The 15,000-nt window shown below is 51.0% G+C and overlaps 1 protein-coding gene across 1 annotated transcript in view; it reads left to right on the top strand.

The window, feature by feature from the left end:
- Nucleotides 1-6,731: 6,731 nt before the first annotated feature.
- The window catches only part of LOC308158414 (death-associated protein kinase 2-like), a gene marked incomplete at its 3' end in the record, with an annotated part of 11,553 nt that continues 3,284 nt past the window's right edge, over nt 6,732-15,000 (top strand). The window contains exons 1-5 of the mRNA XM_080532001.1: nt 6,732-6,864; nt 10,546-10,644; nt 10,753-10,974; nt 11,479-11,617; nt 11,963-12,089. Coding sequence (XP_080388127.1) covers nt 10,583-10,644; nt 10,753-10,974; nt 11,479-11,617; nt 11,963-12,089 — 550 coding nt within the window. The 5' untranslated portion in view covers nt 6,732-6,864; nt 10,546-10,582. The remainder of the gene's footprint in view (nt 6,865-10,545; nt 10,645-10,752; nt 10,975-11,478; nt 11,618-11,962; nt 12,090-15,000) is intronic.

The following is a 15,000-nucleotide window of genomic DNA, read 5'->3' as shown; positions in this document are numbered from 1 at the left end:
CCAGGTTACCATGGGGATGGGTTACCACCCAGGTTACCATGGGGACGGGGAGGTCCATCTAGCTCCAATGCGACTTCCGGTTTCGCTTATTGACGTTTTCGCGGCTTCAAAATAAAACCGCGAGTTAAAACATGAATACATGACTTGATCAATATCGTATATATTCTCTGTTAGCTTATTTGTATTTATTTCAGCAAAAATAAGATGGAATATTGTGATCCATTTGTAATCCCATCACCATTCATTCAGGTTTTAACTCGCGGTTTTATTTTGAAGCCGAGAAAAGCAAACCAGGAAGTGTTCATGTCGGAGCTCGCGGCACACGGACACGAATCGTGACGTCACTGATCTGATCAGACCGGCGGACAGTTTGGAAGCGCGAGCGTCCTGAGCGGTGACCGGAAGTGACCGGAGGAGAGAGAGACCTAACCCTCAGTAAGACTGTGTGTGTGTGTGTGTGTGTGTGTGTGTGTGTGTGTGTGTGTGTGTGTGTGTGTGTATTGCCATTTATGTTGAAACACATAGCAGGAACATGTTGTGGCATTGGTGTGAGAGAGAGAGAGAGGGGGGGAGGGAGAGGTGTGTGTGTGGGGGGGGTGGCACCTGAGAGAGAGAGGGGGGGAGGGAGAGGTGTGTGTGTGGGGGGGGTGGCACCTGAGAGAGAGAGGGGGGGAGGGAGAGGTGTGTGTGTGGGGGGGGTGGCACCTGAGAGAGAGAGAGAGGGGGAGGGAGAGGTGTGTGTGTGGGGGGGGTGGCACCTGAGAGAGAGAGGGGGGGAGGGAGAGGTGTGTGTGTGGGGGGGGTGGCACCTGAGAGAGAGAGAGAGGGGGAGGGAGAGGTGTGGGGGGGGGCACCTGAGAGAGAGAGAGAGAGGGAGGGGGAGGGAGAGGTGTGGGGGGGGGCACCTGAGAGAGAGAGAGAGAGGGAGGGGGAGGGAGAGGTGTGGGGGGGGCACCTGAGAGAGAGGGAGGGGGAGGGAGAGGTGTGGGGGGGGGCACCTGAGAGAGAGAGGGGGAGGGGGAGGTGTGTGTGTGTGTGGGGGCACCTGAGAGAGAGGGAGGGGGAGGGAGAGGTGTGGGGGGGCACCTGAGAGAGAGAGAGAGAGGGGGAGGGAGAGGTGTGGGGGGGCACCTGAGAGAGAGAGAGAGGGGGAGGGAGAGGTGTGGGGGGGCACCTGAGAGAGAGAGAGAGAGGGGGAGGGAGAGGTGTGGGGGGGCACCTGAGAGAGAGAGAGAGGTGGGTCCTGAGTGGTTAACTAGACGGAGGCTGAGGGAGAAACTGACCAGGAACCCAAACTAGAACGTGAGGTCGCTTTTGATTGATTGATTGAAAACTTTATTAGAAGATTTGCAGAAGTAGGTACATGAAAGTACATATTACATACAAGGTCAACTAACAGGATAAAAACCCAAGAAAGCCACTGGCTTATTTCAATTGGGGTCCTTGATTCTGGACTGAGCTGAGCTGGTCTGCATGGTTAAACTTTAAACACATCGCCTTTAAGACTAAATAATTAAATGATGATTATATAATGATTGGAGCACTTTGAGCTGCAACGTTTTCAGGAAAAGCTGCTATACAAATAAAAGTTATTATTATTATTATCATTCTCTCTATCTTCCTCACATTCTCAGCAAACACACACACACACACACACACACACACACACACACACACACACACACGTGTGAAGGCACATTTCGTAAGCCATTTCTATTCCAGTAATGGAGCAGCTGGTTAGTAAGAGAACTTGTGTAGAAAGTGTCTTGTGTCTTGTTTCATAGAAAGTAGTGTTTATTTCAGATACTGTAGTGGAAGATATTATCCTCATGTCCAGTGAAGTAGCTGCCATCTAGTTGTGACATGTTTGTTCATCCCGCCCCTTCATCACCCAGCGTTGATGACGCGGATGGTTCTGGTTACACTGGTATGAACCCTGATGGTTCTGGTTACACTGGTATGAACCCTGATGGTTCTGGTTACACTGGTATGAACCCTGATGGTTCTGGTTACACTGGTATGAACCCTGATGGTTCTGGTTACACTGGTATGAACCCTGATGGTTCTGGTTACACTGGTATGAACCCTGATGGTTCTGGTTACACTGGTATGAACCCTGATGGTTCTGGTGACACTGGTATGAACCCTGATGGTTCTGGTTACACTGGTATGAACCCTGATGGTTCTGGTTACACTGGTATGAACCCTGATGGTTCTGGTTACACTGGTATGAACCCTGATGGTTCTGGTGACACTGGTATGAACCCTGATGGTTCTGGTTACACTGGTATGAACCCTGATGGTTCTGGTTACACTGGTATGAACCCTGATGGTTCTGGTTACACTGGTATGAACCCTGATGGTTCTGGTTACACTGGTATGAACCCTGATGGTTCTGGTTACACTGGTATGAACCCTGATGGTTCTGGTTACACTGGTATGAACCCTGATGGTTCTGGTTACACTGGTATGAACCCTGATGGTTCTGGTTACACTGGTATGAACCCTGATGGTTCTGGTTACACTGGTATGAACCCTGATGGTTCTGGTTACACTGGTATGAACCCTGATGGTTCTGGTTACACTGGTATGAACCCTGATGGTTCTGGTGACACTGGTATGAACCCTGATGGTTCTGGTTACACTGGTATGAACCCTGATGGTTCTGGTTACACTGGTATGAACCCTGATGGTTCTGGTTACACTGGTATGAACCCTGATGGTTCTGGTGACACTGGTATGAACCCTGATGGTTCTGGTTACACTGGTATGAACCCTGATGGTTCTGGTTACACTGGTATGAACCCTGATGGTTCTGGTTACACTGGTATGAACCCTGATGGTTCTGGTTACACTGGTATGAACCCTGATGGTTCTGGTTACACTGGTGTGAACCCTGATGGTTCTGGTTACACTGGTATGAACCCTGATGGTTCTGGTGACACTGGTATGAACCCTGATGGTTCTGGTTACACTGGTATGAACCCTGATGGTTCTGGTTACACTGGTATGAACCCTGATGGTTCTGGTTACACTGGTGTGAACCCTGATGGTTCTGGTTACACTGGTGTGAACCCTGATGGTTCTGGTTACACTGGTGTGAACCCTGATGGTTCTGGTTACACTGGTATGAACCCTGATGGTTCTGGTTACACTGGTATGAACGCGGGCTGGTTCTCCAGACTGCACCAAGGTTCACCAGACAGACAGACAGACAGACAGACAGACAGACAGACAGCACCAAGGTTCACCAGACAGACAGACAGCACCAAGGTTCAATTAATAATTTTAATTATAAATAATAATTTTGCCATTTAGCAGACGCTTTTATCCAAAGCGACTTACAATTACGAATTACAGGGACATTCCCCCTGGAGTAACTGAGGGCTAAGTGCCTTACCCAAGGGCACACTAGTAGTGGTGTGGCTTCAGGCGGGATTTGAACTCACAACCTTCTGATCACAAGTCCAACTCACTATCCACTAGACCACCATCAAGGACCCCAATTGAAATAAGCCAGTGGCTTTCTTGGGTTTTTATCCTGTTAGTTGACCTTGTATGTAATATGTACTTTCATGTACCTACTTCTGCAAATCTTCTAATAAAGTTTTTCAATCAATCAATCAACCACTACCCCTCTCAGGTTCACCAGACAGACAGACAGACAGCACCAAGGTTCACCAGACAGACAGACAGACAGACAGCACCAAGGTTGGGAGGTTTCAGAACAGGAAGGGTTCCTTGGCGTGTGAAAGCCCTAAGAGGATCTCCCAGTCAGACTGGTTTGATAGTTCCGGTCGCTCACCATACTGGGAGGAAACCAGTTCCACATGTTTGGCCTGGTCACCTCAGTACAGCCTGGTCACCTGGTCACCTGGTCACCTCAGTACAGCCTGGTCACCTGGTCACCTCAGTACAACCTGGTCACCTCAGTACAGCCTGGTCACCTGGTCACCTCAGTACAGCCTGGTCACCTGGTCACCTGGTCACCTGGTCACCTCAGTACAGCCTGGTCACCTCAGTACAGCCTGGTCACCTGGTCACCTCAGTACAGCCTGGTCACCTGGTCACCTCAGTACAGCCTGGTCACCTCAGTACAGCCTGGTCACCTCAGTACAGCCTGGTCACCTCAGTACAGCCTGGTCACCTCAGTACAGCCTGTTCACCTGGTCACCTCAGTACAGCCTGGTCACCTGGTCACCTCAGTACAGCCTGGTCACCTCAGTACAGCCTGGTCACCTGGTCACCTCAGTACAGCCTGGTCACCTCAGTACAGCCTGTTCACCTGGTCACCTCAGTACAGCCTGGTCACCTGGTCACCTCAGTACAGCCTGGTCACCTCAGTACAGCCTGGTCACCTGGTCACCTCAGTACAGCCTGGTCACCTCAGTACAGCCTGTTCACCTGGTCACCTCAGTACAGCCTGGTCACCTGGTCACCTCAGTACAGCCTGGTCACCTGGTCACCTCAGTACAGCCTGGTCACCTCAGTACAGCCTGGTCACCTCAGTACAGCCTGGTCACCTGGTCACCTCAGTACAGCCTGGTCACCTCAGTACAGCCTGGTCACCTGGTGCTCAGAGGGCTGAGTACTTTTCTAACCGTAATGTGTCTAGTAAGAATAGCCCCAGGGTAATGTTTAAGACAGTTGAGTTGATAGTCTTACACAGTACCCTGGGGTTATTCAACTCAACTGTCAGCCCTCCCCCTCAGGGTGAACAGGTCTGTGTTCTCAAATGATGACTGTAACCGTTTTCTTTTGTTCTTGGTAAATAAGGTTGCTGATGTAAGGGTGAACATTGTCCCCTCCCCCTCCCTCCCCAGCCACCCAATCTTCCTTGAATCTTCCTTCTCACCTGTCTCCCTAAAAGCCTTAACAGACATAGTAAGCTCTATGAAGTCCTCCTCAAGCCCCTTAGATATTCTACCCACATTCATGCTTACGGAAGTTTTCACCTCTGTTGGCCCTTCTTTAGTCACCATTATAAATAGGTCCCTAGTCTCTGGCTCTGTCCCAGCCTACTTTAAGGAGGCGATCGTACAGCCCCTCCTTAAAAAGCCTAACTTGGACCCCTCCCTACCAAACAACTACAGACCCATATCCAAGCTGCCCTTCATCTCCAAGGTGTTGGAGAAAGTTGTGGCTAACCAGCTCACCACTTATCTGACAAACCATAACATTGCGGACAAATTCCAATCTGGGTTTCGCAAAAAACACTCCACTGAAACTGCCCTGCTCAGAGTATGAAACTGCCCTGCTCAGAGTGTGAAACTGCCCTGCTCAGAGTGTGAAACGGCCCTGCTCAGAGTATGAAACTGCCCTGCTCAGAGTATGAAACTGCCCTGCTCAGAGTATGAAACTGCCCTGCTCAGAGGATGAAACTGCCCTGCTCAGAGTATGAAACTGCCCTGCTCAGAGTATGAAACTGCCCTGCTCAGAGTATGAAACTGCCCTGCTCAGAGTATGAAACTGCCCTGCTCAGAGGATGAAACTGCCCTGCTCAGAGGATGAAACTGCCCTGCTCAGAGTGTGAAACGACATCATGATGTCCTCTGACTCCGGCGGATGTTAACAGGACCAGCTGGATGAGCTGGATTACTCCTCCTGCTACGACTGGTGGATTGATGATTCACTTGCTTAGTATTAAAAATGTATTGATTGTCGCTTTGGAATAAGGCGTCTGCTAAATGCCAAAAATGTAAATGTAAAAATGTAGACCATGTAAAGGTGGAATTTTGTTAGATAGACTTAGGGAGTGGGTTGGCATCTCGGGCGGCGCCTTAAACTGGTTGGCCTCCTACCTTAAAGAGAGAAGTTTCTCTGTGGCTGTTGGTCCTTTCAAATCTGACCCCACACCCCTGGTGTGCCACAGGGATCTGTTCTAGCGCCACTCCTCTTTGCACTATCCATGCTCCCCCTAGGCCTCCTCATCAGCAGGTTCAGGGGTTCATCTCTTATCACTTCTACACAGACGACATCCAACTCTACTTCTCCTTTAAACCAGACAAACTGGAGAAACTCATCACCCTACAACAGTGTCTGTCCACCACTGAGAGCTGGATGGGCAACAACTTTCTCCAACTCAATGCAGCCAAAACAGAAGTACTGATTGTAGCCACTGAAAACATTGCCTCTTAAGTAGCCACGCACTTAGGGTCCCTTAATTGAATGAATAAAGACCATTCATTCATTAAAGACAATGTTCACCCCCATCTAAGAAACCTGGGTGTTATTTTTGACCAGCCCATGCATCTGGATAAACATGTTAAATCCCTGACACGTACCAGTACGTGGGAAGGGTGCTATATAAATAAATATAATATATAATATAAATAAAGTTTTACTTACTTACTTACTTACTGGTCACCTGCAGTACAGCCAGCAGCAGGCAGGGGGCAGCAGGCAGAGGTTTTGGCTCCGTATCTCCTCCTTCAATCCCAACAACACCAAGCAGTGATTGGGAGAGGGAGGGAGGGAGGGAGGGAGGAGGGAGGGAGGGAGGGACTGGCTGTGATTGGGTGAGGGAGGAGGGAGGAGGGAGGGAGGGAGGGACTGGCTGTGATTGGGTGAGGGAGGAGGGAGGAGGGGGAGGGAGGGAGAGGGACTGGCTGTGATTGGGGGAGGGAGGAGGGAGGAGGGAGGAGGGAGGGGAAGCAGCATTCCTGCTGGGTGACTGAACGTGTTTCCTCCTGCAGAAACACACACACACACACACCCTCACAGACACACACCACACACACACCCTCACACACACACTCACACACCCTCACACACACAGCAGAGACCAGAGAAGCAGCAGAGAAACAGCAGAGAAACAGCAGAGAAGCAGCAGAGACCAGAGACTGTTTGTCCTTAACGCTCCAGGTGAGAGTTTCCGTTACCTTTCCCACCTCTCCCTCTGCCTTCCCCTTCTCCCTCTGCCTCCCCCCCTCTCCCTCTGCCTCCCCCCCTCTCCCTCTGCCTCCCCCCTCTCCCTCTGCCTCCCCCCCTCTCCCTCTGCCTCCTCTATCACCGGGGGCTCTGTCTTGTGTTCTGTGGGTTAGGGCTAGGGTTCTGTTAGGGTTACTGGTTCGTATTAGGACGTTCTGGTTCATTTTCATGTTTCCTGTTTCAACAGCAGGAATTCCTCAGTTCTCTGTTCCTGCTTCTTATCAGAGCACCTGACCTGTCTAACAGGGGGGAGGCACACACACACACACACACACACGCACCTCAAACACACACACACACGCACACACACACACACCTCAGATATCCACACAACTCAAACACCTCACCTAACCCAGATTCTGTATAGTCTGTCTGTCTCTCTCTCTTACAGTAACATGTGGTACATATAATATAATAATATACAGTAAGTGACAAAGCAACAGTGAAGTTTAAGTGAACCAAAACCAAAACTAAGACTAAAGACACTTTCACTCTCACTCACTCTCTCTCTCTCTCTCTCTCTCTCTCTCTCTCTCTCTCTCTCTCTCTCTCTCACACACACACACACACACACACACACACACACACTCTCTCTCTCTCTCTCTCTCTCTCTCTCTCTCTCTCTCACACACACACACTCTCTCTCTCTCTCTCTCTCACACACACTCTCTCTCTCTCTCTCTCTCTCTCTTTCTCTCACACACACTCTCTGACCCTGGATGAACCAGTCTACTTTCATCTGTTTGACTCACATTCAGGACACACACACACACACACACACACACACACACACACACACACACACACTTAGCCTTTTGTCAGCTGGACAGCACAGAGCCTCATTCATAGAGGGTGAAGGTTAGCGGAGGTTCTGGTAGTTCTGGTATTGTGGCTCTGGACTTCCTGTTGGTGTGGGAAGGTGGGGGGGGGGAGGTGGTGTGTGTGTAGATATAATAATACAAATACTAATAATAATAATAATAACTGTTATTTGTATAGAGCTTCACCTGCAAACGTTGCAGCTCAAAGTGCTCCAATCATTATATAACCATCATTTAATGATTTAGTCATTTAAAGGCAATATTAAAAAGATGGGTTTTTAGTCTTGACTTGAACATACGTGCTGAGGTTGCATCCCTAATGTAAACTGGCAGTGAGACACAATCTGGAGCATGACATGAGAATGCAGCCTCACCTAATCTCTTCTTTTGTACATGTGGTACACAGAGAAAACCAGCGTCAGAAGACCTGAGAGCTCTATGAATGAATGAATGAATGAATGAATGAATGAATGAATGGTCTTTATTGTCATTGCTATAGTACAGGTACCAAACAACGAAATTTGGGAGGGGTGGCTCCCCTGGTGCTAGGAAAAAAAAAAAAAAAAAAAAAAAAAAAGGGAAAGGCGCTGGTTTACATAAATAAAGGCTATGTACACTATCCACTATACTATACTGTACAAATAAAACACTGTGCTGTACTCTATGCTATGCTATACCTATTCTAACATTTCCTATTCTCTGCAACCTTATGTACCCTAGGGTTGTCATATTGCACATAGTGTTATTGCACATTCATTTAAAGTGTCGCAGTTTGCAGGCTTGAAATGTACACATTTGTGCCTCAGCACTACACCTGATTTTCAATCCAGCAGCTGCCATCAATCCGTCCAGACTGTCCAGGGCCCAGAACCTAGGTCTTTGCTGTGTTCAGGGCCTGGATGGCCCTGGGGTAGAAGCTGAGCTTCAGTCTGTTTGTCCTTGCGAACATGGTCCTGTACCGCCTGTTCGAGGGCAGCCGAGCAAAGTGTTCGTACCCAGGGTGGGATGGGTCTCTGGAGATCTTGGAGGCCTTCCTGAGGCAGCGTGTGTTGTACAGCTCTTCCAGAGAGGGGAGGGGGGCGCCGGTGATCTTCTGGGCCGTTCTCACGACTCTCTGTAGCGCATTCCTCTCTGCGGCTGTGCAGTTGGAGAACCAGTTGCAGATGCAGTAGGTGAGGATGCTCTCCACTGCGCAGCGGTAGAAGGCCACCAGTATCTCCTGCTTGTTGTGGTCCTTCCTGAGGACTCTCAGGAAGTAGAGCCGCTGTTGTGCCTTCTTGATGATGGCTGCTGTGTTGTTCTTCCAGGACAGGTCATCCTGTATGTGCACCCCCAGGAATCGGAGGGTTGAGAGACTCTCTCCACGCTCTCTCCGTCGATGAGCAGGGGCTGGACCTCAGATTTTTTCCTCCTGAAGTCCACGATGATTTCCTGGGTCTTTGACTGGTTCAGCAGCAGGTTGTTAAGGGATGAGGTAGAGCTCAGCTGCTCTACCTCATCCCTGTACGCCGCCTCGTTCCCCCCCGAGATGCAGCCCACCACGGTGGTGTCGTCTGCAAACTTTACGATGGAGTTGCTGGGGTGGACGGGGGTGAAGTCGTAGGTGTAGAGGTTGTAGAGGATGGGGCTTAGCACGCAGCCCTGGGGGGACCCAGTGCTGAGTCTGAGGGCTGTGGAGGTGTGGGAGCCCACCCGCACCCTCTGGGGGCGGTCGGACAGGAAGTCCTTGATCCATGCACATATAGAGTGTGATAGTCCCAGGTCTAGTAGTTTGGTCACTAGCCTGTCTGGAAGGATGGTGTTGAAGGCAGAGCTGAAGTCCACAAAGAGCAGTCTCGCGTAGCTGTTTCCCCTCGCCAGGTGGGATAGAGTGGAGTGGAGAGTCGTCGCGATGGCGTCCTCTGTGGACCTGTGGGCTCTGTAGGCGAACTGGTATGGATCCAGGTTGGGCGGGAGGCGTGTGACTATGTGGGCCCGGACTAGTTTCTCGAAGCACTTCATGATGATTGGTGTGAGTGCCACCGGGCGGTAGTCGTTTAGGCAGCTCACCGTGCTTTTCTTCGGGACTGGGATGATAGTTGAGGTTTTCAGGCAGGGTGGGATGGTGGCCTGGGACAGGGACTGGTTGAAGATGTTGGTGAAAACCCCGGCCAGCTGGTCGGCGCAGTCCCTCAGCACCCGTCCCAGGACGCCATCCGACCCTGAGGCTTTCCTGGGGTCCACCGCCTTCAGCACGCGTCTCACTTCATGCTCTGTGAGGGTGAGGCTGCTGAGAGCTGGAGAGAGTGGTGTTTGTGTTGTGGTTACCTCCGTTCGCCCCTCGTCGAACCGGGCGTAGAAGGAGTTCAGCTTTTCCGCCAGCAGGGGAAAATACTCGGCAAAGCAGGTTTATCCGGGCTTCTCTTTAGCCTAGCTAGCAGGCCTCCCCTTCGTCCTCGGCGTTGCTTGCGGTCTATTGGGCTGATATATGCTAGCAGAAGACCTGAGAGCTCTATTGGGCTGATATGCTAGCAGAAGACCTGAGAGCTCTATTGGGCTGATATGCTAGCAGAAGACCTGAGAGCTCTATTGGGCTGATATGCTAGCAGAAGACCTGAGAGCTCTATTGGGCTGATATGCTAGCAGAAGACTTGAACATATTCTGGTGCTGTGCCAGTGAGAGCTTTAGAAACAAGCAGAATGTGTGTGTGGAGATGTGTGTGTGTGTGTGTGTGTGTGTGTAGATGTGTGTGTGTGTGTGTGTGTGTAGATGTGTGTGTGTGTGTGCGCCTAATCTCCTGTCGTCCTTCTCCAGGGTCACACAGAGGAGAGGCTGGGAGAGGTAGAACAACATGGCCGCCTTCAAACACGAGAACGTGGAGGACCTGTATGAGATAGAGGAGGTCCTGGGGAGGTGAGGAGAGGACCAGATGTATCTGTCGGGTTCGGGGTTAGACGTTGTATCTGTAATCTCATGTTCAGAGGTGAGGGTCAGACGTTGTGTGTCTCTGCCGCCCCCCAGTGGCCACTTCGGGCAGGTGCGTGTGGTGCGGGAGCGCTCCACGGGGGCCCGCTGGGCCGGGAAGTTCCTGAAGATCCGTAAGTGTCCCAGCAGCCGCCTGGGCGTGGAGAGGGCCAGCGTGGAGGCGGAGGTGGAGGTCCTGCAGGCGTTGCAGCACCACAACATCTCCGCCCTGAAGGACGTCTTCACCAGCAGGGCCCAGGTGGTGCTGGTCCTGGAACTGTGAGTGGAGGGGGGGGGAGAGGGGGGGGAGGGGGGGGAGGGAGGGAGGGGAGGGGGGGGAGGGAGGGAGGGGAGGGGGGGGAGGGAGGGAGAGGAGGTGGTCCTGGAACTGTGAGTGGAGGGGGGGGGGAGGTGGTGCTGGTCCTGGAACTGTGAGTGGAGGGGAGGGAGGGAGGGAGGGAGGGGGGGGGAGGGAGGGAGGGGGGGGAGGGAGGGGAGGGAGGGAGAGGAGGTGGTCCTGGAACTGTGAGTGGAGGGGGGGGGGGAGGGGGGGGAGGTGGTCCTGGAACTGTGAGTGGAGGGGGGAGGGAGGGAGGGAGGGAGGGAGGGAGGGGGGGGGAGGGAGGGAGGGGGGGGGAGGAGGGGTGCTGGAACTGTGAGTGGAGGGGGGAGGGAGGGAGGTGGTCCTGGAACTATGAGTGGAATCATCACTTGATTTAGCCGATTTTTGCTGGACTGAGTCAGAAGCCGTGGCTGGGTCACTAACACCCTGGTCCTCCCCAGGGTCAGCGGAGGGGAGCTGTTTGACTTCATAGCAGAGAAGGAGAGCCTGTCAGAGGGGGAGGCCGTGCCCTTCCTCACCCAGATCCTGCAGGGCGTCAGCTTCATGCACAGCAAGAACATCGGACACTTTGACCTGAAGGTAATATACTGTACCTCCCCCAGCCTCCCCCAGCCTCCCCTGGTGTTCTACCTCCCCCAGCCTCCCCTGGTGTTCTACCTCCCCCAGCCTCCCCCAGCCTCCCCCAGCCACCCCTGGTGTTCTACCTCCCCCAGCCTCCCCTGGTGTTCTACCTCCCCCAGCCTCCCCTGGTGTTCTACCTCCCCCAGCCTCCCCTGGTGTTCTACCTCCCCCAGCCTCCCCTGGTGTTCTACCTCCCCCAGCCTCCCCTGGTGTTCTACCTCCCCCAGCCTCCCCTGGTGTTCTACCTCCCCGAGCCTCCCCTGGTGTTCTACCTCCCCCAGCCTCTCTTCTCTCTCTCCTCAGCCAGAGAACATCATGCTGTCTGACGGCTCCGCGTCTCCAGACATTAAGATCATTGACTTCGGCCTGGCGCACCGCTTCTCCCCGGGGGAGGAGTACCGCAGCCAGGGGGGCACGCCCCAGTACATACGTACGTATGACCCCTGACCCTGACCCTGACCCTGACCCTGACATGTCGTCATGCAGCAGTCTCTAACCCTGGATGATCCTCAGGGAGACATGTCGTCTCTCTCACACACCTGAACACGCTGGTTCACTGCCCCCTGACCCTGACCCTGCCCCCTGCCCCCTGACCCTGACATGTCGTCATGCAGCAGTCTCTAACCCTGGGTGAGCCTCAGGGAGAGAGGTCGTCTCTCACACCTGAACACGCTGACCCCTGACCCTGACCCTGACCCTGACATGCTGTCATGCAGCAGTCTCTAACCCTGGATGAGCCTCAGGGAGAGATGTCGTCTCACACACCTGAACGTACGTATGACCCCTGACCCTGACCCTGACCCTGACATGCTGTCATGCAGCAGTCTCTAACCCTGGGTGAGCCTCTCTCACACACCTGAACACGCTGGTTCACCCAGGGCCCACAGGTCTAAACATGGTCATGTTGGCATGGTAACAGAGCCTGTGGTGTTTATTTAAATGTGTTTGCAGTAGGAGGTTTCCATGGCAACACGCCACTAGGAGTTATCTCAAAGCCACTGGACGTGTTTGACTAGTAGGAAGTAGGGAGGCCGAGGGAGGCGCTCAGACGAGTTGACCCATGAGCCCAGGTATTTCAGGTATTTGAGGTCGTTGACTTCCCTCAGAGCCTCCTGTTGTTGTTAGAGGCGGATGGTCCGGGAGGATGTTACAGGTAATTACCCCGGTTTTCTTGGCATTTAGCCAACCTTGGCACACTCTGTCTCCAGTCTGCACAGGAGCTCCTGTGCTTGCTCACACAGAAGAATGGTCTGTACACAGAAGAAAACAAGTTGTTTGTGGGCTGTGAACCCTTCATGAAAACATGCGATTCAACAAGTCCTTCAAATTACCCCTAACCCTTCCATCTCCCAGGGAGAGGGCAGTCAGGCTGTGTTGAACTCTGACGTTTGGGATTCCTTGTTTTGTGAGGAACACAATTGTGTGTGTGTGTGTGTGTGTGTGTGTTTGTGTGTGTGTTTGTTTGTGTGTGTGTGTGTGTTTGTTTGTGTGGTGTGACTTGGTTCACAGTGAGTTACATCTCTTACGTAGAAGTGGTTTGTAGATTCCCGCCCTGTTCTATTGTTCTGTTTATCTGAGCTACAGTGTGTACATATATATCTTTATTGTTGCCATTGTGTCAGTGTGTTTTAGACAGGGTTAGGGTTAGATAGGGATGGATAGTTTAACGCCCAAAGCCGGTGGAATTTGTTCTCAGTACAGCCTGTTATTCTCTGCAGCGACAGACGACAAAAACAAAGAAGTTCACAACAGACAATCGTGGTATTCATGTCCGTGATGTCAGTGAGGAGGGAGGGTGTGAGGAGGGGGCTAGAGGGTTAGGTGGTGTCAGCTGGATGCTCAGAAAAGTCAACATATTTTCCCTCCCTGTGTGTGTCTCTCTCTGTCTCTCTCTGTCTCTCTCTCTCTCTCTCTCTCCCTCTCCCTCTCTCTCTCTCTCTCTCTGTCTCTCTCTCTCTGTCTCTCTCTGTCTCTCTCTCTCTGTCTCTCTCTCTCTGTCTCTCTCTGTCTCTCTCTGTCTCTCTCTCTCTGTCTCTCTCTCTGTCTCTGTCTTTCTCTGTCTCTCTCTCTCTCTCTCTGTCTCTGTCTCTCTCTCTCTGTCTCTCTCTCTGTCTATTTCTCTGTCTCTCTGTCTCTCTCAATTCAATTCAATTCAATTCAACAGGCTTTATTGGCATGACGTTTTACAAGTGTTGCCAAAGCACAATCACAGATATGACGAACAACAACATAACAACATAATATCAATGACATGAAAAAATAAATATAAATAATATAAATAAAATAAAATAAAGCAGGTGGTGCAGAGAATAAAACATGGCATACTGTATGTATGTCCTACTGGTTGTCCCTTTTCTTGTGACAGGAATTGACATATTTTGCAGCCAAAACTGCACATTCTTTCTGTTCCCCCAGAAGGGCTGGTAATCTTTCCCTTTCTGTCATATTTCGGAATTCTGGGAAATTAGTTTCAAATTTTGGGAAGAACTCCTCTCTAATATTTGTGTAGTTTTTACATTGTGTTAAAAAGTGTAACTCTGTCTCTATAGCTCCGTCATCACAGTGACAGCACAGCCTCTCCTCTCTGGGCAGCCAGGTTTGTCTGTGTCTGCCCTTCTCTATTGCCAGACTATGATCGCTCAGTCTGTACATTGTCAAAGTCTTTCTCAGGTTTTTATCAGTTACTGTGGTTAGGTAGTCTGCCACAGTATACTGTCTGTTTAGAGCCAAATATGTTTCTAGTTTGTGTTGTGATTGTGTGAGTTCGTTCCAATATGTGATGTATTTATCTTTTTCTTTAGTTATAATTTGGTTAGGTCTAATCTTCTGAGTGATAGTGTAGCTGCACTGAGGCTGTCTGGGGTTTGTGATGTCAGAAGGTGAGAGGTCAGCTAGTTTCAGAACCAGCTGACTGAGGGGGCTCCTTTGGATGTTCAACTCTTGGCAGGCAAGGGCTTTATAATGGTAACAGGCAGGGTCACTCTTTTTAATATGGCTCCAGAATTTAATAGATCTTTTCTGTATATTTAGCAGTAAAGGATATTGGCCTAATTCAGCCCTGCATGCAGAGTTTGGGCATTTTCTTTGTACCCTGATAATAGTTTTGCAGAACTCTGCATGCAGGATCTCAACTGGGTTTTTGTCCCATTTTGCCCAATCACTTTGTAATAAGGGACCCCATACCTCACTGCCATACAATGCAATTGATTCTATAACTGATTTAAATATTTTGAGCCATGTCCTAATTGGAATTTGGATTTGAATTGAACGCTTGATGGCATAAAAAGCCCTTTTTGCCTTGTCTTTGAGTTCCTTCACAGCTGCACAGAAATTCCCAGTGG

This window comes from Nansenia antarctica, assembly GCF_963989245.1.
Source record: "Nansenia antarctica genome assembly, chromosome: 5".
NCBI classification, from domain to species: Eukaryota; Metazoa; Chordata; class Actinopteri; order Argentiniformes; family Microstomatidae; genus Nansenia; species Nansenia antarctica.
This window is presented reverse-complemented; position numbering and strand designations above follow the sequence as displayed.